Source organism: Rhinatrema bivittatum, chromosome 2, assembly GCF_901001135.1.
Source record: "Rhinatrema bivittatum chromosome 2, aRhiBiv1.1, whole genome shotgun sequence".
Lineage (NCBI taxonomy): Eukaryota > Metazoa > Chordata > Amphibia > Gymnophiona > Rhinatrematidae > Rhinatrema > Rhinatrema bivittatum.
In genome coordinates, this window is record NC_042616.1 from 823,168,156 (window position 1) to 823,196,141 (window position 27,986).

Sequence of the window (27,986 nt, forward strand, 5' to 3'; positions counted from 1 at the left end):
AGGACTGTTCTTGGGCCTTACTGCGTCCTTTCCTCCACATTCTCTCCCAGTCTCTTTGACCTGCAGACCGGCTTCGGTTCAGACTCTTGCCCTGGTAGACTCAGGGAAAGGAGGCAACTTTACTCCTCAAACTCTAGTGGAATAGCTGAAGAGTCCTCTTGCCAATTCAGAAGATCCACTATTGCACTACAACTTGAAGTGGGCTTTGGACGTTTCTCAACACTGCCACGTCTATTGAAGAATGCTATGACGTCCTCAGCAGCCTTTCCATTGCTGCTGATATTCTTAAGCCTTCAACGTTCACCATGGCTCAAAGGTGCTCAACAGCATTACCGTATTCACAGTTCCTATACCTTAGAGTATCTCTGTCAAGCTCTTTTCCATTCGGAAGATGTGCACGATGAGCCACAGCACATATTAAGAACCGAAGAAGATACTCTTGGTAACTACCCAGTCCGTATCTGCTGGCAACATCATCAAATTTCATCCAGCTATATGTTCTGGACTGTCATCTTTGAAGTGGTTTTTGGACATTCTCAACATCGCCACTTCCACTGAAGTTTCTGTGACTTCCCCAGCAGCTTAACCACTGCTGATGATTTCCATAGACTGTGGCTTCAGATCAAGGACATGCTCTTTTAAGCGAGTGACCGTACTAAGAAGTACTACTATGCGCTCCTTGCGCAGGCTCCAGTCTTCAAGCCAGGAGACAAGGTCTGGTTGTCAACCAAGCACCTCTGATTCATCTACTCTCTCTTCGGATTGCTCCTCGCTACGTGGGTCCATTTCTAGTCCTTCATCGTATTGGCAAAGTCACCTACTGTCTGAAGCTACTACTTGGTCAATTTCCATATCACATTCTACGTTTCATCTGAAACTGCTCAACCTCAGCAAATTGTCTTCAAAATTTCAAGATCCACCTGTCATCTTTGCAGAAGAAGACTTGAGATCAAATTCAAGAGATACTGGATGTTCGTAACTGAGGCAAGATTTTTGAATACCTTCTAAGATGGGAAGGGTTTGGCCCCGAAGTACACACTTGGGAGCCTCAGACCATTATCGTGGATAAGTGATGCGTCGTCTATTCCATCTCGTTCATCCTTCAAACTTGAACCTGGAACCCGAAGAGGAGACTGCCCTTTGAAGGGGAGTACTGTTGTGTCTGTCGCTGTCCGACGTCTCTGCTCCGCCCACCTTACCACGTTGGCGACTCCCTTCGGGGTTGTTGGAAGGCTAGCTACTGCGGCGTCTCCAGGCCATCCTCCTCCGGCGTTCCCGGACCGGCAAGCTGCCATGTTGACCAGTTGCCTAAGGGCGCACAGCCCGACTGATGTACCAGCGTTGGCGCGAACCTCAGGGGTGTCCCCCTGAGATGACGTCACCAGCTCCAGATATTTAAGGTCTTAGTTTTCGCTAACAAGACGAGTTAGCAAGGGGATTGTTACCTAGCTTCCTCCTGGTCACTGCAGATGGGATTCACTCTCTGCGACCCTAGCTACTCTGCCTCCTCGGAATTCACTAGAGGTACCCGCTCCTCGGGGGCCTCGCTCTCTCTTTTTCTTTGCAGGTTGCAGTCCGGAACCGGTACTCGCTCCTCAAGGGCCCACGTCCCGGACTTGCTTCTGCTAAGAAGTCATCGCTGCTTACAACATTGTGAGTTTCCATCTATCTCTCTCGGAGCTTTCCCTGGGTACAGGTAATTGCTCCTCGAGGGCCTAATGTATACCATCTCCTGAGCTGCCTTAAGAGACTATTGTGTGAGTGTTACCATTAAGGACTTGTTCCAGCACTCTGCATATACTGCCTACTCACTGTCTTAGTTTCTCTACAGCTCAGCCACCCTGGGATCGCTGTTCCAATACCTGAGGGACTACAGACCAGCTGGGCGCTTCCAGCTCACTACTGCCATCTTTGGTGGTTTGATATATTGCTTCTAAGAAGTCTTGGTTGCTTAACATCAGTGAGTTGTATCTATCTCTCAGGTACTCGCTCCTTGAGAGCCTAATGCATACCAACCCCTGGGCTGCCTTAAGAGACTATTGTGTGAGTGTTACCATCAAGGACTTGTTCCAGAACTCTGCATATACTGCCTCCTCACTGTCTTAGTTTCTCTACAGCTCAGCCACCCTGGGATCGCTGTTCCAATACCTGAGGGATTACAGCCCAGCCAGGCACTTCCAGCTCACTACTGCCATCTCTGGTGGTTAATATATTGTCTAATAAAAGAACTAGTGTGTGTCTGTCTCCTATACTAAGCCTGACCAGTGGTCCCTCTCGGGATTACCCCGAGGGCATGGTCACCTGCCACTGGTCCAAGGATCCACCCACAACTACTCTAAATAACTACAGATTGCTAAATACCAGCTTTCGCTACAGAGCTTTGACATCAGATTGCTACTCCGCACAGAGATCACAGCAGATTCACATCACAGACCCCAACCAAACAGTCACCAGCCTTAACAACTGCCTGAATAAGTCTCAAATTGGCTATACTACAACTGATATTAAACACCCAAAAAAATCAGAAATTCTCTTGATTGGGAAAAGGAACATAGCCAAGTTCTCTGAAGGGTGACCTTACGAGGAGCAGCTTTCCCTTTGTCCTACCAGGTTCGGAGCCTGGGCTTTTCTCTGGACTCTAGACTCACTACGGAAGCCCAGATACTTTCTATAACTAAGTCTGCTTTCTCCCAACTATGTCAGTTGTTCCACCTTCACTCTTTCTTTGACGGGTCAGCCTTTGCAATAGCGACTGAGGCCTGTGCAGTCTCCTGCACAGGCCTCAGTCGCTGCCCCAAACTCAACCGCTGCCTGCAGCTCATACCAAATGCAGCTGCAAGGACCATAGCGAATGCCAGAAAGTGTGACCACCTTGGCCCACTGGCTTCCTAGACATTGCCAGGCCATATTTAGAACCCTGGTTTTGGCCTTCAAAGGCTTTCCACTCCTACAAGAACTCTGTGCTCACTACCACAAGCCTGCTAGTAGTGCCAGCCCCAAGGAAATTAAACTCTAGAACCTTCACAGGCGCCATCTCCACCTTCTACCACTGGAGATCAGCCTTGCCCCAGACCTCCTCACATTTAGGAAATTACTGAAAATCTGATTGTTTGTAGCAACCTAAGATTTACAACTTGATTTCCTGATTCCCAATCAAAAGCCTGATGCTCCATTTGGGCCCAGAGGATCCTCTTAAACTTCTTCCTTCGGAGCCAAGCCTTTCCACTCTACCTTATTAAAAAATTATAGCCTCTCTGGAAGTCAATGCTATCATGCTGTATTTTATATGCTAAAGCCTACTGACTGTATATTGCAAATCGCTAATGGATTGCTATCTCTCTATTATACCTACAAAGTAACACACTTTAAACTCTTACAGTGACAAAGTGACAAAAAAAAATGATGAGGATGCTCCCAAATGATAGTCCTCCCAAAGCCCATTACGAGCTGCCTGTCCAAGGCTTTGGAAGGCAAGTCCCTGACAGGTAAGACACTCACCCCTCCACTCTCTTACCTCAGGTGGAGATCCTTCTTAAGTGTGACCAGCTTCCCTTGTGTGATGTTAAACATGGCTACTCCAGTCCCACACGACACATAGCAGCTCTCGTCATCCCATGGACCTTTCTTGAGGGAGAGATGGTTTAAAACATCCTTATCACAGAGGCCGCGTGTTATCACCTTCTGGCATACCAGCTGCTGGAAGCCAAAGCGCCACACACAGAGGTTGCCAGCCCCGGCTGTCAGCACCTTCTTCAACTTCTGGTGGTAGACACAGCAGCAGATGTCCTTGGGGGCTTTGATTGTAGAATGCACCGTGAAGCGGTTACCAAGCACCATCAGGCAAGTTGAGTTCCATACCACATATGGATTAATCTGTGAGGCGTACAGCAAACCATTGAAGGAGGCTGGGACTTTGACAGAGCCCAAGATCCGCCCATCGGGAAGATGGATGTGAATTTGGCCACTGTATTCTAAGGTTACCCAGAAATGTTTGTCATAGTTGTAGGCCATGTGACAGATGAAAGACTGGAGGCAGTTGTGCCACTGATGCTGGAGACCATGGATGAGGTGCTGGGTCTTCATGTCTTCTGCTCTCAACTAGAAAGAACAATCACAGATAAGAAAATTGGCCACAAAGCAAAATTGCTTACCTTGTAATAGGTGTTATCCCAGGACAGCAGGATGTAGTCCTCACATATGGGTGACATCATCGTTGGAGCCCTCTCACAGAAAACTTCTGTCAAAGTTTCTAGAAACTTTTGACTGGCACACTGAGCCTACTGAGCATGTCCAGCATGCCACGATATTTTCAACCACAGGGGTCTCCCTTCAGTCTCGTATGTAGCAATGAAAGCACGAGCGAAAAAATAAAATAATAAAACGTATCGGACCCAACTCCGCGGGGTGGCAGGTGGGTTTTGTGAGGACTACATCCTGCTGTCCTGGGATAACACCTATTACAAGGTAAGCAATTTTGCTTTATCCCAGGACAAGCAGGATGATAGTCCTCACATATGGGTGATTAGCAAGCTACAGGCTGAGTCATTTTGTAGTGGACCAACAGCATACAACTGGTGCAACGGCACAACATCTGGTGCATTGTTGGAAAAAAATGAGGCAGCCTGAATCACAGCAGCTTGGATGTAGAAGGAGTTGGGATTATACTGGAAATAAGTTCTTTAAGACATATTGTCCAAAGGCTGAATTATGTCGTCCTTCCTTATCCAAACAGGCATTGATTGATTACCGTGAAAATTTGTTACTACCTTAGGCAGAAATTTAGGGTGAGTGCGCAGTACCACTCGGTCGTGCAGGAACCTTGTGTAGGGTGAGTAAGTAACTAGTGCTTGTAACTCACTAACCCTCCTAGCCGATGTAATGGCTACTAGGAAAAGTACTTTCCATGTAAGAAATTTTATGTCACAGGAATGCAAAGGTTCAAACTGGGATCGCATGAGTCGTGCAAGTACTACATTAAGGTCCCATTCAGTAACTGGTGGTCAAATGGGAGGCTTCAGCTGAAGTAAGCCTCTCATAAATCGACTTACTAGGGGTTGTGCTGATATTGGGGCATCCCATATGTGTTTGTGGTATGCTGCAATGGCACTCAGGTGTACACGTACAGAAGAAGTCTGGAGGCCAGACTCTGAAAGATGCCATAGATAATCTAGTAAAGATGGAGTGGTACAGGAGAAAGGGACAATACCTTTTTGAGTGCACCACTTGGTAAATCTAGACCACTTGGAATGGTAAGATTTACGTGTGGAAGGCTTTCGTGAAGCTACGAGAACCTGAGAGACTTGCGTTGGAAGATTGAGTGGTTGTAGGATCAAGCTTTCAACAGCCATGCTGTTAAGGCAAGAGTTTAGAGGTTCGGATGGTGTAACCTGCCTTAATTTTGAGTTATGAGAGTGGGTGCTGTGCCCAGGCGAATTGGTTCTCTGATGGAGAGATCGAGAAGTATGGGAAACCATACTTGTCGAGGCCAGTACGGGGCTATGAGGATCATTGACCCCCTTGTCCTGCTGTAGCTTCATGAGAGTCTTGGCTATGAGTGGAATCGGAGTTTACGCGTATGGAAGCCCTGTGTTCCAGGGGCGAGCAAAGGCATCCCTGAGGAACAATTGTCAATGGCTGTGGATGGAGCAGAATTTTTCCACTTTGTGGTTCATCTTAGATGCAAAGAGGTCGATAGTTGGGCGACCCCAGCATTGAAAAATTTTGCTTGCTACACAGCGATCCAGAGATCATTCGTGGGGATGGAAACATTGACTGAGATTGTCTGCTAGGACATTTTGTATGCCTGCTAGGTAAGTGGCCCTGAGACTCCTGGAGTGTTCTAGGGCCCAGGCCCAAATCTGCACTGCTTCCTGACACAGGAGATAGGAGCCTGTACTGTACATTGCGACTGTTTTGTCTGTTTGTATCAATACAGTCTTGTGTGAGAGGCAGTCTTGAAGGCATAAAGGGCATATCTGATTGCCCGAAGTTCTAAAAAATTTATTTGACAATTTTTTTCGAGCGGAATCCATGTACCTTGAGTCTGTAGGTTGTTGACATGGGCTCCCCATCCCAAGTTGGATGCATCTGTGGTTAGAGTTACTTGGGGAATTGGCTGTTGGAACGGTAACCCGGTCCGCAAAGCCGATTGGTCTCTTGTGTGAGAGTCGTAATTGGTTGTCTACTCGAATCAAGGTCGACATAGGCTGAAGAGCTTGTAGCCATTGAGACTTCAGGGTCCACTGAGTCCTTCTCATGGCTAACTTCGCCATAGGCGTTACATGAACTGTGGAAGCCATGTGGCCAAGTAAGGTCAGAAATTGATGAGCAGAGGCAAAGTTGCGGGCACTCGAGACGTTTGCAAGATTTGCTAGATTGTTTACACGGTCGCTTGGAAGAAAAGCTTTTGCGACTGTGGTGTTGAGTTCTGCTCCAATGAAAGTAAGATGTTAAGACGGGCTCAAATGTGATTTCTGATAATTGATTAGAAACCCCAGAGAATGCAAAAGAGATATGGTGGTCCGTAAGGCAGTGAGAGCTCCTTGTTTGGATAGATTCCTGATGAGCCAATCATCTAGGTAGGGAAAAACATGAATGCTGTCTTTTCTTAGATGTGCAGCCATAACTGCTAGGCATTTTGTGAACACTCGAGGTGCTGAGGTTAGTCCGAATGGAAAGACTCAGTACTGGAAATGTCCTTTTCCAGCTATGAATCGTAGGTACTTTCGATGTTGTGGGGAAATGGGGATGTGAGCGTACGCTTCTTGAAGATCCAGAGAACAGAGCCAATCCCCTCATTGCAATAGTGGAAAAATGGTTCCCAGAGAAACCATACGAATTTTTTCTTTTTGAAGAAATTTGTTGAGATTGCAGAGGTCTAGAATGGGTCAGAGACCGCCTATTTTCTTTGGAATTAGGAAATAATGGGAGTAGAACCGCCTGCCATGTTGAGACCAGGGAACGGCTTCGATAGCCCTGGTAGTCAGCAGGGTAGAGAGTTCTGATTGCAGTTGAGATGTTATGATGTTGTGTGACCACAGAGGAATGGGTGGAGACTCCAGGGGTAACTTTTGAAATTTTAAACGGTATCCCCTGTTCAGGATAGCTAACACCCACTGATCTGTGGTGATGAGGCTCCATTGTTGTTGGAAGTAGTGGAGCCGACCTCCAACAGGCAGGTTGAATTGAGAGTTATTGAAAAGGCTGCAGTTCTCTGGTATGGATTTCAAAAACCAGGTGCTGGTCCTGTTTGTGGGGGTGGCTGAGTTTTAGCGTGCTTTGGTTGACGTGAACGTCCTCTCTGGGATTGACAGAAAGGGCGTGTAGAAGAAGTAGGCGGATAGTATCTGCGAGGCCGATAGAAGGGCCTTCTAGTGTCACGTCTTGCAGGCTTTTTGAAAAGTTCTTTTTGAAAAGTTCCTCCATTTTTTCCAGTCGGGCACGCCTGCCCTTCGGTGTCATCTGGGTGTAGGTGGAACATGCGCGGACATCATGGCCTGATCCCAGGCAGAGAACACAAATCTCATGAGGGTCTGCAATCGACATTGTCCGGGGACAACTTGGACATCTTTTAAAACCGGTGGCCATTATTGAAAACTTTAGGCCGGGTAACGGTCGATGGTTCACGGATAATGAAAAAGAGAGTATCCAGAATCGACGGAAAAAAACTCCAAAGAGTACTCACCGAATGGGGTGTCGAAGGGAGACCCGAGAGGGAATTTTTCTGACAGAAAATTTATTATTATCAGCAATATTCTGTGAGGAAAAAACAGTGAGAAATCTCACAGAGCTCCTTCAATGCGAGGCTAAAAGCAGCGCGGAAAAAAAGAGACTGAAGGGAGACCCCTGTGGCTGCAGGGATCATGGCATGCTGGGCATGCTCAGTAGGCTCAGTGTGCCTGTCATAAGCTTCTAGAAACTGACAGAAGTTTTCCGTGAGAGAGCTCCATCGATGATGTCACCCATATGTGAGGACTATCATCCTGCTTGTCCTGGGATAATGCAATATGCAACAATATTCTAGGTCCACTTACATCAATTAAAGAAGCACTCCTAGCCTCTCTCTTGGCATTTCTACTCCCTCTGTTTTCATTCCTATATTTTTGTACATCTAATAAAGTTCTTGTAGTCATACTAGTTGTGACTAAGATACTTTTCACTGGGCCAACCTAAGAATCATCCAAAGATACTACTTTTGAGATCACACAGGTCCCTCACTGACATGGCAGCACTAGCAGGAGGATAACTACAGATGGGATGTAATCCAGCAAAAAGTGAGTGGACAGTATTGTGAACCATGATATCAAGAGCATGTTAGTAATAAACTGAATGAGAAACAAGGCCAAACTGTATACTTATTTATGGTATAACTTGCTAAGAGTACTTATTGTATATTAGTGAGTTATACGTTTTACTAAATAAAGAAAGAATTACATTCATTAAAGAAACTCCATATATATGGGGAAGATTCCTTATTTTTGATAGAAATGTGAATCGTGTGCCCGATCGTCTTAACGATCAGGTTCGGATGGTGGGAGGGAAAAATCGGATCGTTAGACTATGAATTGGAATCGTTCTGATTCCAATTCACATTGTTAATTTTTTAGTGAGGCCTGAGCAGATAAACAAAACCCCACCGAACCCCCCCCCAAAAAAATGTTAAATTACCTGGTGGTCCAGTGGGGGGGGGGTCCCCGGCGCGATCTCCTGCTCTCGGGCCATCGGCGCCATTTTGGCTACCACTGATAAAAAAGCGCCGATGGCCCGAAAAAAAAACCCCACCCCAACCCTTTTCAAATTACCCCTTTGCTTCTCTTACCCTCCCGACCCCCCCAAAAACCTTTTACATGTACCTGGTGGTCTAGCGGGGGGTCCGGGAGCCATCCCTTCAATCGTGCGGGTGCCGGTGCTGGAGGTTTCAAAATGGCGCCGATCGCCTTTGCCCTTAACTTGTCACAGGGAGCGACCGTCGCTCCCTGTGACAAGGTAAGGGCAAAGGCGATCGACTGCCAGTATGGCGCCGATCGCCTTTGCCCTTAACTTCTCTCAATGCATAATATAAACAGAGCCCTGTTTATATTATGCATTGAGAGAATGCTTACTATCTTTTATAATCTTCACATTGTCAATGGAGTGAAGCATAAAAGTCCTTCGGACTAATTTTTTATGATATAATTATTGAAAAACAAAAAATAACAAAAAAATAGTCTCAATAAATAAATAAAGATTTTTTACAGTGATGGTGAATGATTAGAAGTCCGGTTGGATTTTGGTTTGAATCACAATGTCTGGCTTGATGACACCGTCACTACAGGCAATAATTTGAATTAAAATCAGTTTCCCTCTTTATTGACAGACTTCAATTACCCCAATATTGACTGGGTAAATGTATCATCAGTACACGCTAGAGAGATAACGTTCCTGGATGGAATTAATGATAGCTTTATGGAGCAATTGGTTCAGGAACTGACGAGAGAGGGAGCAATTTTAGATCTAATTCTCAATGGAGCGCAGGATTTGTTGAGAGACGTAACGGTGGTGGGGCCGCTTGGCAATAGTGATCATAATATGATCACATTTGAATTAATGACTGGAAGAGGAACAGTATGCAAATCCATGGCTCTCGTGTTAAACTTTCAAAAGGGAAACTTTGATAAAATGAGAAAAATTGTTAGAAAAAAACTGAAAGGAGCAGCTACAAAAGTAAAAAATGTGCAAGAGGCATGGTCATTGCTAAAAAATACCATTCTAGAAGCACAGTCCAGATGTATTCCACACATTAAGAAAGGTGGAAAGAAGGCAAAACGATTACCAGCATGGTTAAAAGGGGAGGTGAAAGAAGCTATTTTAGCCAAAATATCTTCATTCAAAAATTGGAAGAAGGATCCAACAGAAGAAAATAGGATAAAGCATAAACATTGGCAAGTTAAATGTAAGACATTGATAAGACAGGCTAAGAGAGAATTTGAAAAGAAGTTGGCCATAGAGGCAAAACTCACAGAAAAAACTTTTTAAAATATATCCGAAGCAGAAAGCCTGTGAGGGAGTCAGTTGGACTGTTAGATGATCGAGGGGTTAAAGGGGCACTTAGAGAAGATAAGGCCATCGCGGAAAGATTAAATGATTTCTTTGCTTCGGTGTTTACTGAAGAGGATGTTGGGGAGGTACCCATGCTGGAGAAGGTTTTCATGAGTAATGATTCAGATCGACTGAATCAAATCATGGTGAACCTAGAAGATGTGGTAGACCTGATTGACAAACTGAAGAGTAGTAAATCACCTGGACCGGATGGTATACACCCCAGAGTTCTGAAGGAACTAAAAAATGAAATTTCAGACCTATTAGTAAAAATTTGTAACCTATCATTAAAATCATCCATTGTACCTGAAGACTGGAGGATAGCTAATGTAACCCCAATATTTAAAAAGGGCTCCAGGGGCGATCCGGGAAACTACAGACCGGTTAGCCTGACTTCAGTGCCAGGAAAAATAGTGGAACGTGTTCTAAACATCAAAATCACAGAACATATAGAAAGACATGGTTTAATTGAACAAAGTCAGCATGGCTTTACCCAAGGCAAGTCTTGCCTCACAAATCTGCTTCACTTTTTTGAAGGAGTTAATAAACATGTGGATAAAGGTGAACTGGTAGATGTAGTATACTTGGATTTTCAGAAGGTTTTTGACAAAGTTCCTCATGAGAGGCTTCTAGGAAAAGTAAAAAGTCATGGGATAGGTGGCGATGTCCTTTCGTGGATTGCAAATTGGCTAAAAGACAGGAAACAGAGAGTAGGATTAAATGGACAATTTTCTCAGTGGAAGGGAGTGGGCACTGGAGTGCCTCAGGGATCTGTATTGGGACCCTTACTTTTCAATATATTTATAAATGATCTGGAAAGAAATACGATGAGTGAGGTAATCAAATATGCAGATGATACAAAATTGTTCAGAGTAGTTAAATCACAAGCAGATTGTAATAAATTGCAGGAAGACCTTGTGAGACTGGAAAATTGAGCATCAAAATGGCAGATGAAATTTAATGTGGATACGTGCAAGGTGATGCATATAGGTAAAAATAACCCATGCTATAGTTACACAATGTTAGGTTCCATATTAGGTGCTACAACCCAAGAAAGAGATCTAGGCGTCATAGTGGATAACACATTGAAATCGTCGGTTCAGTGTGCTGCGGCAGTCAAAAAAGCAAACAGAATGTTGGGAATTATTAGAAAGGGAATGGTGAATAAAACGGAAAATGTCATAATGCCTCTGTATCGCTCCTTAGTGAGACCACACCTTGAATACTGTGTACAATTCTGGTCGCCGCATCTCAAAAAAGATATAATCGCGATGCAGAAGGTACAGAGAAGGGCTACCAAAATCATAAGGGGAATGGAACAGCTCCCCTATGAGGAAAGACTAAAGAGGTTAGGACTTTTCAGCTTGGAGAAGAGACGGCTGAGGAAGGATATGATAGAGGTGTTTAAAATCATGAGAGGTCTAGAACGGGTAGATGTGAATCGGTTATTTACTCTTTTGGATAATAGAAAGACTAGGGGGCACTCCATGAAGTTAGCATGTGGCACATTTAAAACTAATTGGAGAAAGTTCTTTTTTACTCAATGCACAATTAAACTCTGGAATTTGTTGCCAGAGGATGTGGTTAGTGCAGTTAGTATAGCTATGTTTAAAAAAGGATTGGATAAGTTCTTGGAGGAGAAGTCCATTACCTGCTATTAATTGAGTTGACTTAGAAAATAGCCACTACTATTACTACCAACGGTAATATGCATTAGACTTAGTTTTTGGGTACTTGCCAGGTTCTTATGGCCTGGATTGGCCACTGTTGGAAACAGGATGCTGGGCTTGATGGACCCTTGGTCTGACCCAGTATGGCATGTTCTTATGTTCTTATGCCTTCTGTCCAGAGAGGGTGAGAAAGTAGTGAGGTCTGAGCTTAGAACTTCTATTTGAGCCCAGATTTTGTAGTCAGTCTCAGTTAGAATTGGAACCAAATGGCTAGCAAGGACAGGCTATCTCTGAACTATTAGCATAGCTAACCAACTATAACAAACTATCCTGGAAGTGCAATGCCTGAGGATTCTGGAGGTTGCTACTGATTTATGCAACCAATACCAGATGGACTCAGAAAGTAGAATCTGTTGAGGGATAGGTCTGAACCATCTATAGCCATGCTATAAGGGGAATTGTGGAAAAGAGGATTTGCATTCAGACAACAACCAACAAGAACTGAACTACACAATTTGGGTACACAAATAAGCATGGGAGTAGCTTGCTTATTACAGCGGTTACGACCCTAAACCAATTAAGCCTGATACATCACTTTGAATGCATATACAGCGTTGTTCTCTGCTTCAACAGCAGGGAGAAATGTGGAAAAGAGGATTTACATTTAGACAACATCCAACAAGGCATTGATATGTGCAGTCTGGGTAAACAAGCATTGGGGTAACTTGCTTGATTCGGCGATTACCTCCCTTAACCATTAAGCCTTATGCTCACCTTTGATGCAACTCCAACATTACCCTCTGCATCAATGGCAGGGGGTGGCAGGAAATTTGAATCAAACAGTTACCAACAAGGGCCCTGAACTTGGTTGTTGATGAAACAGATAAGTGTGGGAGCTTGCTGGGCAGACTGGATGGGCCGATTGATCTTTTTCTGCTATCATTTCTATGTTTCTATGTTATCTGGGATGAAGGTGAAAATCCTGGAATCCAGCTGGATCAGACATCACTGGGTGGCCTTTATTCAGCCATGGACCAAATGTATTTATGATTAGCAGAGACCCACAAAACATTTGCAATCAAAATAATATCTTTCCTACTTACTACTTCTACTGCTTATCATATCCATAGCACTTGTGACATATGTAGGGCTGAATCCAAACATATAAAAGACGGTCCTATCTCAGTAGAGCTTACAATATGATCGAAACAAATATACAGGGCAAAAGAGAGTTTGGGAATTTCATTTATTAAGAAAATGGTTAAAAACAATTACAGGTAAATTGTAAAAGGCATGCACGTGCACCCATAAACCAAATAAGCTTAATTGAATATCATATGTGCAAGTATATGTGTATCATTTAAATTATATATATAAAGAGAGAGAGAGAGAACGTTCCTCACTGTAAGAGGGGCACTTTCAACTCAGGATGGGTTTTGGGGGGAGCAGTGTTACAAGGGTCTACAGACTCTTGCGCCCTAGGTGTTGCAACCGTCAGTCTCAGACAGCTTCGACCTCTGGGCCTTCACCTTTCTTCTTTCTCTCTCCTCAAGCCTTGGGAAGATGGCTGCTGCTACATCTTCAGGCTGCTCTTTCCGATGTCCCCGGATTGGCAACGGTGACGGTGTTCGCCGTGATTTTCCTGAGGGCATCAGTAGCATGGGATCTTCTTAGTGTTTGGGTACTTGCCAGGTTCTTGTGGCCTGGTTTGGCCTCTGTTGGAAACAGGATACTGGGCTTGATGGACCCTTGGTCTGTCCCAGCATGGCAATTTCTTATGTTCTTATCCACGTCATGGCGGGGACCTCGGGGGCGTCCCCTCCAAGTGTCGTCATCACATCCTGGTATTTAGTCTGTCCTTCGTTTGCTAACAAACTGAGTTAGCAAGGATTGGATTAACTCCGGTCTAAGCTGCTCTGCTGCTTCCCAGCTGACACAGGAAGCTCTCTCTGCCCTTCGGGGTAATTCTTCACTAACCTGGGTACCCGCTCCTCGGGGGCCCTTCTGCTCTATTTCAGGTACCTATCTTGGGATACCGGGTACTCGCTCCTCGAGGGCCTGCTCTCCCTATTCTGGTGCCTGCCACTGAACTACTTCTGCCTGCCAAGACCTTCAACTATACAGCTTCTGCTCCAGTGAGTACTAACCCTTTCAGTCTGTCTCACCTTCAGCTTCAGTGCTCTGTGTCTACATCCGGGACTTGTCCCTGCTACGCCGCGCTGCCTATCATCTACTCGAGTGTGAGACTGGTCTCCTCTGCTGAGGATCCCTGGACTGCTTCACTGGGTTACCTTCACTGCTGCCCGCTCCCCGGGCAGTGCCATCGAGCTGTACAGTAAATACAAACTTCTCTGTGTCTGCGTGTATAGAGTCTAGCCTAGGACTGCGGTTCCTCACGGGGCTCCTCCCCGTGGGAGTGGCCATCACCGCAGTGCCCAAGAATCCACTCCAACACATCATAACCATAACACTAGGCAGATCAATGTAACCCTCCTCCCCCCCCCCAAAAAAAAAAAATCCACCCTGAGTTGAAAGTGCCCACTTACAGCGGGAGATATTTAATGCGTCAGATTCTCTCTCCCTCTATCCCCCCCTCCACTTCCTCCCCTTCTTAAAATTCGTGGGGCCACTTTTGTGCAAGCAACGCTTTTAAAATCTACTTATTAGGCTGTAAGCAGGATATTGCAACAATAGTTCCATGTGTAGGAAGATCCTAAAATCTGATGCCTCTTTTTGGTTTCTTTTTTCCTTGTAATTTAATATTTATTGAACAGATACAATGCAATTCAATAAAATGGTGCTCATAGCAGATGCTGACTTGTCCACTTTTTCAACCCTCGTCCCCCTTTCTCTTGCCCCCTCCCCCAAGATGTCCACAGGTGTCCTTGTTAACGCAGGATTTCGTTCAAGTGCTTCCATCTACTTTGCTGGATTTATATGCCATATCACGAAACGTTGACTGCTGGGGCCATGTGTGCCATCCGGAAGGCACTTGCTTCACCCCATCTCCCCTTTTTGATCCACCCCCTTTCTCCCCTCTCCCCTCCTCACACAGTTACCCAGGTGACTGAACCTGGGCCCCTCTTCAGCTTACCTCTCCCACCCCTCCTTCACACCAGGTTAAGAACAAGAGGAAAAGGAAAGAGATCAAGAGTGAGAAGATGAGCATGTAGGTGAGAGAGTGAGAGAAGAATGATGAGAAAGAGTAAAACAGAAGCTAAACCCTGCAACTTTACCTTCTAACGTTTACCCTTTGCCCATACCCATAAGTAACAGTAGACCCTAATGCCCATCTGTAGACAGTTTCTGAACTCTCGTCTCCCATTCTCCCTCCCCCGCCAGATAATGCAGAGGTTCCAGGTCTTTTCAAATTTTGGAATGGTGTCATGTTCATGGCTGTTAACTTACAAGATATATCCTTTCCAGTCTCGCCTGAACTCAACCAAGGGCCGGGAACTTCATCTTACACCATTAAGCTGCCAGCTCGCACCTTGCTTCAAAAATAATCTGCAGTAACAATCATTGGGCCTGCTTATCTGTATCTGTGGTGGTTAATAGGTTGAGCAATATGAGCTTGGGATCCTTAAGGACTTCAAAACCCATTACATCGTAGAAACATACAATGACGATAGAAAAGGACCAAATGATCCACCCAGTCTGCCCAGCAAGCTTCTGCCAGTATCTGCTGCACAGTGCAGGTTACCCTCTACAGGCTAGTGCAGTTAGTGTAGCTGGGTTCAAAAAAGGTTTGGATAAGTTTTTGGAGGAGAAGTCCATTACCTGCTATTGATCAGGTTGACTTAGAAAATAGCCACTGCTATTACTGGCATCAGTAGCATGGAATAGACTTAGTTTTTGGGTACTTGCTAGGTACTTGTAGTCTGGATTGGCCACTGTTGGAAACAGGATGCTGGGCTCGATGGACCTTTGGTCTGACCCAGTATGACAATTTCTTATGTTCTTATCAATTTCTCAGACCATAAAAGTCAGGGCCCTCGTTGAATGCTGTCTGAAACCAATTCTCATTTTCCCATTTCCGTTGAAACAGAGAGCAATGATGGAGCTGCATTAACAATATCAAGGCTTATTTGTTAAGGATAGCAACCTCCACACCAGCAAGTTACCTCCATGCACTCTTTTCTTTAATTCCATCCTCTAGCCTTTAGGAATCCACAGTGTTTATCCCATGCCCCTTTGAATTTCTTCACTGTTTTCATCTTCACCACCTCCTCTGGAAGGGCATTCCAGGCATTCACCACCCTCTTCATGAAGAAATATTTCTTTGGTTCTGAGTCGTCCTCCCTGGAGTTTCATTTCATGACCCCTAACTCTATTAATTTCTTTCCAATAGAAAAGATTTGAAGATTGTGCATCATTAAAATCTTTCAGGTATCTGAAAGTCTACATCATATCTCTCCTGCACCTCTTCTCTTCCAGGGTATACATATTCAGATCCTTCAGCCTCTTCTCATCCACAATTAATTTGTTAACCATGTCCTAATAGCCTTTTACCATCAGGCATTCTCACCATATATGGTAAAAAGTCATAGAAACATGACGGCAGAAAAAGACCGCATGATCCATCCAGTCTGCCCATCTGTCCAATTAATTTAACATTATAATTCACATCTCTTCCTGAGAGTGTTGCGGACATGGATCCTTAGGCCAAGGGGATGTTGGCGCACCCCCCAGCGAAGAGCCCTGCAGATCCCCTCCATTGGCAGGCAGGGCTGGCAGCAGCAGAGGCCCAGCTAGAGCTTGCTTTGCCAATACCAGCCCATGTTCCCCTTAGGTTGAGCCTTCGGGTGCCAGGGCCAGCTGGTCTAAGGTGCGGGCTTCTGCGGAGATGAATATCCGTTGCAATGAAATAATTGCTGGCCAGCACAGACAAGGAAGCTGAGTCAGGACGAGCAGCAGTCAACAGGATCAGGTTCAGGCCTTGGTCAGAGGCAGGCAGTATCCTCGCAGTGATGTGGTTCAAGCAGTAGAGTTCAGTGTTGCGTCCGATCTCAGACAGCTTCGACCTCCACTAGCCTTGGAAAGGTGTTCACCATGTTTCTCCTGAGGGCCTCTAGGGTGTGCATACACACGCCACCCACGTCTTTATCTATGTCATAATGCTTATTTAATGCTATGTATAATGCTATGTATAATGCTATGTATAATGTATATGTATAATGTATGTATATAATGTATATGTATATAATGTATAATGTATATAAGATATATATATATTATATATATATATAATATATATATCTTATATACATTATACATTATATACATATATATATATACATATATACACACATATATATATATATATATATATATGTGTATATATGTATATATATATATATGTATATAATGTATAATGTATATAATATATATATATTATATATATATATAATATATATATATCTTATATACATTATACATTATATACATATATATATATATACATATATACACATATATATACATATATATATATATATATGTGTATATATGTACGTATATATATATATATATATATATATATATATATATATATATATTATATACATTATACATATACATTATATACATCCCTAGAGGATAGCAATTTTTCTTGGCAATAGATTTACTACCATAATAATCAATGCAGGGATGTAACAATTTGTCCTTCTTCTCTACAAAAAAAGGATCCAGCACTTGCAGTTCAGGAAGAGGGGCGAATGAAGCTTCTATCCACGTTCTCTTTAATATACTTGGTTATTGCCTCTGTTTTGGGAACAAAAAGCAGATATACTATGCCTCGGGGTGGGACCTTGCTGGGAACAATGAAGTGGCAGGGTCTCTTCTTGTTGTTTGCTAAAAACATCTGCGAATTCAGAATATCATGGTGGCAAACGCGGAAAGTCTGAGGTAACAGTCTGAATCATAAGTACCACAGGGACAACTGGGACCCCATCTGGAGATTTGCAACTTGGTCCACTCGATGTGGGGCTGATGTAGCATTAATCATGGCAGACCCGAGATAACTGCATTGACTGCCTTGGGCAACATGTAGAGACTGATTTGCTCCCCACGCAGGATCCCTGTTTGCATGGTCAATGGTACTGTGGCTCTTGTGACATGTTGAGGTAAAGTTTCTCGATAAATGGAGAAGATCGAGAGTAGGGTGTCCAAGGAAACTGTCAGTATGCAATAGTGTTGGACCAGAGCATTGTGGATAAAGCTACCCCCAGAATCGATATCCTGACTTCTTGCCTTGAATCAAACCATGCTTGTCTGCTGCCTGCCCTGACCTTGGTCTGTCTCTGGCTTCTCCAGCCTGCTGCCTGTCTTGACCCCAGCATGCCCTCAGACTCTTGCTCTATTAAGCATCCTAGGGACCCAGCTAAGCCCTGCCAGTGGCCAGAACCCAAGGGCTTAACCTGCGGGGGAGGTAGGTGGCATAGGTAAAGTTCCAGCCTGTTCCACTTTAGGACATGTTCGCCAGCTGTCGGCATAGGCTCACTTGTACGCCACTCATCACAGTTTGCTAAGGCCATGAGATGGCGGACTTGTTCCAGGCCTCCACTATTGCCAGGTTAACTCACTATCTACAATAAGTAGATAGCAGATGCTTCAAAAGGTTCAAAACCTTCCTTTCGAATAGAGGATACAAAGTCAAAATAAACAATAAAGAATCTCCTCGATGCAATTCATCACTAGGAGTTCCTCAAGGCTCCTCCCTTTCCCCTACCCTCTTCAACATTTACTTACTTCCTCTTTGCCAACTGCTAACTAACCTTCAACTAAATCACTTTCTTTATGCAGACGACGTGCAAATATTGATCCCCATCAAAGAATCAATTACAAAAACCCTCAAATACTGGGAATCCTGTCGACAAGAAATCAACCTCCTACTTTCCAGTTTAAACCTGATTTTAAATTCAGCAAAAACCGAACTCCTCCTCATTTCTCCAGAAAACAGCAACACCACACAAAACACACCACCAAACATCTTTGTCTCCCAAGCTAGGGACCTAGGAGTCTTAATTGATAATCACTTAAATTTAAAAACATTCATCAACCGCACCACAAAGGACGGCTTCTACAAATTACAGATATTGAAAAGAATAAAACCACTTCTTCATTTTCAAGACTTCAGAACAGTCCTACAAGCCATAATTTTCTCCAAGATAGACTACTGCAACTCTATCTTGCTAGGTCTCCCTTCCTCTTCCTTAAAACCACTCCAGATGCTGCAAAACGCTACTGCCAGGATTTTAACAAACGCCAGAAGAAGAGATCACATCTCCCCCATTCTCAAAAAATTACACTGGCTCCCAATTCACTTCAGAATACTCCACAAGACCATCACCATCATCCATAAAACCATCTACTCTCAAGCCCCACTCAATCTTCAAATCCCACTCAGACTATACTCCTCGTCAAGACCAATCATAGAAGCATACAGAGGATCCCTACATGTTCCACAAACAAAAGTTACACACCATCAAACATTCAGAGAACGGGCCTTTTCCACCGCTGGACCATCATTATGGAATACCATCCCCCCCGACCTCAGACAGGAACCTTGCTTACCAACATTCAGAAAAAGGCTAAAGACATGGTTGTTTAGGCAAGCCTTTCCTGATCACATCTGACAATCAAAATGGACTCTCATAACTTTCTCCAGAAATACTACATCCACTTGTAAATTTTCCCATTAACACTATGTAATTAATCTGAACACTATGTAATTAATTAATTTAATTGTTATTGACTAAATCATTCCAGCTACTCTTCTTCTTCTCCAAGTTCTAATTTCCCTTGTTTTATTGTAACTTTCTTCTCTACCTATCAACACCAGTTTTCGTTCAATGTTATCACTCCCATGTTTCCTGTAAACCGGCATATGATTTTATCATGAATGCCGGTATAAAAAAGCTTTAAATAAAATAAATAAAATAAAACAGCAAGACCAATTAAATACGATGGCCAGTTATCCTCAGGGTATGGCTATTTGCTCTGTTCCTTTAATGCCTGCTCCAGCACTCCTGATACAGCCTACTACTCCCAAGCTTCATCTGTCGCCACCTCAAAGGTATGACGGAGATCCAGCTAAATGTAGAGGCAGTTTGAACCAATACCAGGTGCAGTTTGAATTACAGGCACCATTGTTTGCTTCAATATGATTGAGTCAAAGTTACTAACATCCTGTCCTTGTTAGGCAGTTCCACCTTAGCTTGAGCTTCAATCTTTTGGGAAAGAAATGATCTGCTCTTAGGGGATTTGAACTGCTTTCTACGTGAATTCCACCTGATTTTTGATGAACCAGGCCACACATCTTCTATGGCATTCAAGCTCCTTCAGATCAGACAAGGCTCCTGGTCTGTTGGGGAGTACACAGTTCATTTCCACACGTTGGCCTCTGAACTCTAAATGGGCAGTGACAACCTAATCGCAATCTTTAGGCATGAGCTCTCAGAATGTATTAAGGTTGAGTTGGCTGTCCGGGATTTGCCTGACACTCTGGAGGGGTTACAAAAATATAGACCACTTAACCTCATATCTTTATGTAAAAATTAAGGACACTTAATTTGACAGATAATGACCATCATACTAGGCCTCATTGTATAGTGAAACCACTTTTGTGCTCAGCCTTATTTATAATTATTGGTCATAAAAGAGATAATCATATCCACCAAGAGCCCACAGTATGCAGAAACATTTTTTTTAACTTTTTTCAATTGCAAATAAAACAGTATACTGACAGAATTCTCGAATATCGATGTCAGAATTTATCTGAATCAGTTGAAAATTCATATTACTGAAGTAAAAGTTGCTTCAGTTCTTCAATCCACCATTTCTTCACCTTTAGCAATGCCCGATGTCCTAGCGATGCAAAAACCCCCGACATGGGAGGGTGTTTCGGACAATATGTCCTTCTTTAAAGGGCTAACTTAAAGCATCTACTTAGAGGGTTATTGATCAAATCACACCAAGTGAGAGGGGGGAGATCCTAAATTTTTATTGAATTTGAGAGAACAACAGTGGATCTTTCGATTAAATAATACCCTTATTCAATAAATATACACACGGTTAATGCGACACCAACATTGCTCTATGCTTCAATGGCAAGAGAATCGGACAAAGTTCTTTTTTACTCAACGCACAATTAAACTCTGGAATTTGTTGCCAGAGGATGTGGTTAGTGCAGTTAGTATAGCTGTGTTTAAAAAAGGATTGGATAAGTTCTTGCAGGAGAAGTCCATTACCTGCTATTAATTAAGTTGACTTAGAAAATAGCCACTTCTATTACTAGCAACAGTAACATGGAATAGACTTAGTTTTTGGGTACTTGCCAGTACTTGTAGCCTGGATTGGCCACTGTTGGAACAGGATGCTGGGCTTGATGGACCCTTGGTCTGACCCATTATGGCATGTTCTTATGTTCTCAAGAGGAAATGCGGAAAAAAGGATTTGCATTCACAAATAAGCGGTGGAATAGCTTGCTTGTTGCGGTGGTTACTACCCCAAATCAATTAAGCCTGATACTTCACTTGGAATACATATCCAGCGCAGCTCGCTGCTTCAACGGCAGGGGGGAATTTTATTTATTTATTTATTTATTTAGATGTTTTTATATACCAATGAACGTTGGGAACATCTCATCGGTTCACAAAAAACGAAATGCAGCTAAAAAAGCTTTACAGTGAAACAGAGAATAAAATTAAATTGAATAACAGAGGAATGAAGAAAAGACGATTTATATTCAGACAACAACCAACAAGGACTGAATTGCACAGGCTGGGTAAACAAATAAGAGTGGGAGTAGCTTGCTTATTGCGGCAGTTACTATCCCTAACCAATTAAGCTTGATACTTTACTTTGATGGAGCTCCAGCACTGCTCTCTGCATCAGTGGCAGGGGGGAAGGAAATTAGAACCAAAAAAGTTATCAATAAGGGCCAAGATTATCAGATAAGTATGAGAAAAATAAGTGTGAAAACTTGCTGGGCAGACTGGATGGGCCATTTGGTCTTCTTCTGCTGTCATTTCTATGTTTCTATAATACTGTGCAACCTCTTGGGCTAAACATAGCTGTAGAATGGTATATGCTCATTTAATGAATATTCAGCATGGCCTTTTCCAATTAGTGCTTTTGTCGTTTTTTGATTGGCATGCTGTTCTGTTTAAAAGGATGTTGAATTCTCTTCAGTTCCAGTTTGTATTACCAAAAACTGATGCCGACACATTTTAAAAAATGCCGATATATCAAGTAAGTTTTCTCAGCTCCTTAAATGTTATTTTTGTTAATTTTTTCTAATCTATTTTACCTTTTTGTATATTGGTTTTTGTAGATGCCTTAAATTAGCCCTTTGAAGAAGGACATATTGTCTGAAACATGGTCCTGTGTTGGGGGTTTTTGCTTTGTTAGGACATTGAGCATTGATAAAGGTGGTGGAATGAAGGATTGAAGCAACTTTTACTTCAGTAATACAAATTTTCATCTGATTCAGAAAAGTTCTGACATTGATATTTGAGAATTCTGATAGTATATTGTTTTATTTGCAATTGAAAAAATTTTTTTTTAATTTATTTCTGCAACCGTGGATTCTTTGTGGATATGATTATCTCTTTTATGACCAATGATTATAAATAAGGCCGAGCACAAAAGTGGTCTCATTATACGATGAAGCCTAGTATGATGGTCATTATTTGTCAAATTAAGCATCCTTAATTTTTAAATAAAGATAAGAGGTTAATTGGTCTATATTTTTGTTACACATATTTTACCACATTTCCTCGCACAAGACTTTGGATACTCGCGGAGAGTTGTTGACACTGGAGGGGTTAATCAATCTAGCCATATGTCTGGACCTCAGATTCTAAAAAGGGGCTCGAAAGAAGGGCTTGGCTTGTAGCCCTATTTTCCTTGACTCTAGTTTCCAGTGACCGATAGCTTCCAGGCCACCCCCAGAGCCGGGACCATCACTAGTGGAGGCAATGCAGATAGACTGCCTCAAGCTGTCCACAGAAGAGAAGCAGAGGTGCTAATGTCTCAGTTTGTGTCTTTATTGTGCTGCCCCTGGACACTTTGTAAATCACTGCTCAGCCAAGCCGGGAAACTCCAGGACCTAGGCCTAGTAGAAGAGACCATCCTAAGTCAACCTTGTTCTTCTCCAGAAATTCTTGTACCTGTGCACCTCTTGTTCAGGAACACCCATGTGGATACTTAAGCCTTACTTGATACCAGCACTGGAGGCTGCTTCATCCATGAATTGTTGGTACAGCACTATGGGATCCTGACCATCACCCTGGACAATGTGCTTACCATCTTGTCGGTTCATAGTGAACCTTTTCCTGGAAGTGTCATGAGGACTATTGTTCCACTTGTTATGCAGACGGGCCTCCTGCACTGAGAGCAGATCAGTTTATAGGCCTTCCTCTCGCCCTACCGACGCTGGGCCCCCGTGCCGACCACGTGGGAGCCCCAGCTCACTCGTCGATCTGCCCACCGCCTACCTCAGTCCAATCAGTCGCCCAGCAGCAGCAATTTTAAATCCCAGGCACGTTCCTCGGCGTCTCGCGCCGAGCGTCTCGCGCCAAAGGAGCGCGACAAAGGGGCCTGCCCCTTTGAGCGCCCCTTTGAGCAGCCCTTTCAGACAGCCCTGAAGGTCCTCGTTGTATTTCCCGTCTTACTCGGACCCATCCAAGCTGACTACAGCCCCACAACTGAACTAGGCATATTATCCACTCTCCCAGCACTCAGCATTCAACCAGCACGCTGAGTCTGATGCTGAGTCTGACGTCTACCTACAACAGCCAAAAAACAAACATCTTGGACAGCACCCTGCCTTTAAATGTTCTCTGCTTTTGATCACCCTGTATTTCATAGTAACGTGCTCGCCCTATGCAACTTGGTAAATCATTTCTATTGATTCATCCAACGCTGCATTCAAGCGTACTATGCCTTTGAGTGTACCCAATATTTCTTTGTAACCTTCCTGCCCTTTGTAAATTACCTTTGCCATTTTCAATCTTTTACGCCAGCTATCGATACAGCCCCCCCCCCCCCTGCGTTTGTGTTTATTTTAATCCCCTACCATCCAAGTCCCCACCTGCCTCTAGAACCATGTGCCTACACCCCATCCCGAGACGGCACCGTCCGCTACTACGCAAGCCCCCTACAATACCCCCCACCCACCCAATCCTCGCAAATCCCTCATACCCATCATGACCCCACCTTTCTCACAATTCCTAGGTTTAACAACCTTAGCCATTACCCTTTTCAATGCCCAATCCATCCAAAAAAAAGGACCTATACTAAATGATCTACTTACAGACGACAATCCCGACCTATGTGCCATCACCGAATCCTGGTTAAAAAACACTGACCAGGTTTTCCTCAACCAGCTCCCAACAAAGACATACGACCTCCTCTCCATCCCAAGACCTAAAAAGAGAGGAGGGGGTCTACTCTTGGCAGCCAAAAAAAGACTTTGCCTCAAACTCCAAACCACTCAACCCCCGCCCAAACTAGAAATTGCGCTATTTACATCCAAATCCCTGCAAATCTGCCTAGTCTACGCCCCCCAGGCCTAATTGAGCAAGATCCCTCACCCATCACTGAATATTTCACTGTCAACATCAAAATAGACCTTCCTACTATTATACTAGGGGATTTCAATTTCCATGTGGATGCCCAACCTGCCACCCCCGCCTGCGAGATTCTACTGGACACCCTTAAAGCCCTGGGTTTTAATCAAATCATCACCGAACCCACACACAAAGCGGGCCACACACTCGATCTAATCTTTGTGAATTCTAAAATAACCATTGCCACCCCCCCTGTAGTCACCCCAGTACCATGGTCTGACCACTTCCTCATCAATGCCACCCTTGAAACCAAATCCCCCACACCTTCCACACAAAATCACCGTAAAACTATCTCCTTCCGTAAACACTGTAGTACAGAAGAGCTCACCCTAGCTTTCGACAAAATAACCAACAACATCGATCTCACCGACCCAGACACTGCACTTCACTCCTGGAACAATCTCACAACGACCATAGCCAACAAACTATGCCTCATCATCCACAAAGAAATACCCCTCGCACATTGTGAGAAAAGAAAACCATGGTTCTCCGCCAAATTAAAAACAATGAAACAAGACCTAAGAGCTAAAGAACGCGCCTGGCGCAAACAACCATCCACTACACTTAAAGCTACCTACAACAACACCTTGCACGCATACCGTCATGCAATTACCCAAGCTAAGCTTGATTTCCATGCAGCAAAGATCCATGACTACCAATTTAATGCAAACACCTTATTCACCTATGTCGCAGAACTCACCAACCCTAATACACCTACCCTTAATGAAACTATCTCCAACAAAAGATGCGAAGAGCTAGCTCTCTACTTCAAAAATAAAATCGACAATATTCTACTTCGCTTCCCGGCTAACACCACCCCCCTCGCCCACATCCCCAATGACAAAAAGATCACTCTTAAAGCTTTTGACCTCACCACCAACATAGAAGTAGAAGCCATCCTAAAAAAGATGAAACCCGCCACACACTCCACAGACACTATTCCCTCAAAAACCCTTCTCTCTATTACCCCCGCCATCACCAAACCTATTAAGGACCTTATCAACTGCTCTATCACCGCAGGCAATGTCCCAGACCCTCTCAAACTGGCCATAGTCAAACCCCTCCTAAAGAAACCCACCCTCGACCCCACAGACCCAGCCAATTATCGTCCGATCTCCAACCTTCCTTTCTTATCCAAAGTCCTAGAGAGGGTTATCAACAAACAACTGACGGACTTCTTAGAAGACCACAATGTCCTCCACACTCGACAGTTCGGTTTCCGTAAAGCCCGAAGCACCGAAACCTTACTACTGGCCATGACAGACACCATACTCAAAGGTATGGACCATGGAAACTCGTACCTACTCGCCCTACTAGACATCTCCGCCGCCTATGATACAGTCAACCATCAAATACTAATGACCCGCCTAGCAGAAATAGGTATCACCGGCACAGCCCTCTCATGGCTCTCCTCCTACCTCACACACAGAGAATACCTAGTAAAAATCGACAAGCATGAATCCTCACGCATACCTATCACACAAGGTGTACCCCAAGGCTCATCCCTATCCTCCACCCTCTTTAATATTTACCTCCTACCCCTATGCCACCTCCTCTCTGACCTAGGCCTGAATTTCTTCCTATATGCAGATGACGTGCAGATTCTCATCCCGTTTCAAGGGTCCATAAACGAACCTCTGCAACGATGGGAATCCTGCCTCACCACCATAAGCGCCTTGCTATCCGAGCTTCACCTAGCTCTAAATACCTCAAAAACAGAATTACTCGTCATCTCTAATCAGCCTGAACGTTTCACTCTCCCCAGGCGACAGAACACTCCCCTAAATACCACCACAGCCCGCTCGCAGACCCAGTTTGTAAGAGACCTGGGCGTCTTTATAGATCAGCACCTAAGTTTTAAACCCCACATCAAAGCTCTCTTAAAGGGAGGTTTCTATAAACTCAACATCCTAAAAAAACTCAAACCCCTCCTCCACACCCACGATTTCCGCACAGTCGTTCAGACCACCATGCTCACGAAACTAGACTATTGTAATTCCCTGCTACTAGGACTCCCTGCCTCTACCATCAAACCCCTTCAGATTCTACAAAATTCCATGGCTAGAATCATAACCGGTTCACGAAAAAGGGACCACATCACCCCTACACTAAAGGACGTACATTGGTTGCCCATATCCTTCCGCTCACAATACAAAACCCTCACCATCCTTCACAACTCCCTTCATAAACACAACCACATCTGGCTTGATGAAATGCCTCGTTACCGCTCCTCCGACCGCCCCACAAGAACAACCCATACAGGCACCCTCCACACCCCATCCCTCAAAACAGCACATTCAGCCAACACCAGAGGGAGAGCCTTCTCCGTCGCTGGCCCCACCCTCTGGAACTCCCTCCCCGCCCTCCTACGCCAAGAGACATCCTTTCACAACTTCAAGAAAGGCATCAAGACATGGCTTTTCCGACAGGCATACCCTGACACAAACCAAACGTAATATCCCTCTTCAGCTCCAATCACCGATCACCTTCAGCTCCTCCCTGCCTGACTTTACACCCCCGCTCCCCCCCCCCCCCTTTCAGTTCCTCCCGGTTTGACCATCTACACTCCCCCCTTCGCCGGACTTATCCTTTCTCCTCCTTCCCCCGCTACCCCTTGATTCCTCGTCACCCGGCCGCTACCCTATCCCCCGGTATTCCCCCCCCCCTCCACCCCTCCACCTCCCCCCCTTGATACCCTTTGAAGAATCTATTTCCCAGTGTTTCTACCACCTTTGCGATTTTTCGATTCTTCCGCAACTCTACTTATTTAAGTGATACCTTTCTTAAGTCTTATGTATTAAGTCTTATGTATTCTCTCCCTTTTAATTCCTTTTAACTATGCTTCTCTCCACTCCCTCTCCTCTTCCCCCCTTTCCCACACCCCTCCTAAACCCTTACCCACCCTCCCTCCCCTCGCCCTCGCCCTCCTCTCCCTCCCCTTTCTCCCCCTTAAATCTCTGCTCCATTGGTTCTTTTTTGTAATGCTTTTGTACTGTTTTTATTTTGTTCAATTTGTCTTTTATTCTTTTGGTTAGTAATATTATATTATATTGTTTATAATGTTATATTGTTATATTGCTATATTGTTTTGCTGTATCTCATCTGAGTTCTTTGTAAACCGGCATGATGTGCTTCACGAATGTCGGTAAATAAAAGTTAATAAATAAAATAAATAAATAAATAAAAATATGTGCTATCCAAAGAGGTCAATACGGACATTTTAAGACTACCTTGGTTCATCCAACACCAGCACCATATTGATTGAGGTACTTTACAGATCACCAGATGGGATCCCCTACTGCCATGGGTAATGTCTCTCCAAGGTCTCACCTGCAGTACACATTGCCTGAACGATCACCCCGGACATACTGGGCTTGCTTCCGCAATATGCAGAGTATGCAGATGTCTTTAGCAAGCAACAGGCAGTGGTCCTGCCTCCATTTCATTACTACGACTATGCTATTGACTTGATTCCAAGAAAGGTACCACCCAGGAGTAAAGTCTATCTGCTCTTCACCCCAGAGACAGAGGCGATGTCTACATACATCACAGAGGCTTTATTCGCCCTTCTTCGTCACTTGCCAGGACCAGTTTCTTTTTCATG

General features: G+C 44.1%; 1 protein-coding gene across 1 annotated transcript in view; it reads right to left on the bottom strand.

The window, feature by feature from the left end:
* The window catches only part of WDR97 (WD repeat domain 97), a 378,285-nt gene that overhangs the window by 334,623 nt on the left and 15,676 nt on the right, over positions 1-27,986 (bottom strand). The window contains exon 3 of the mRNA XM_029587226.1: positions 3,515-4,098. Coding sequence (XP_029443086.1) covers positions 3,515-4,098 — 584 coding nt within the window. The remainder of the gene's footprint in view (positions 1-3,514; positions 4,099-27,986) is intronic.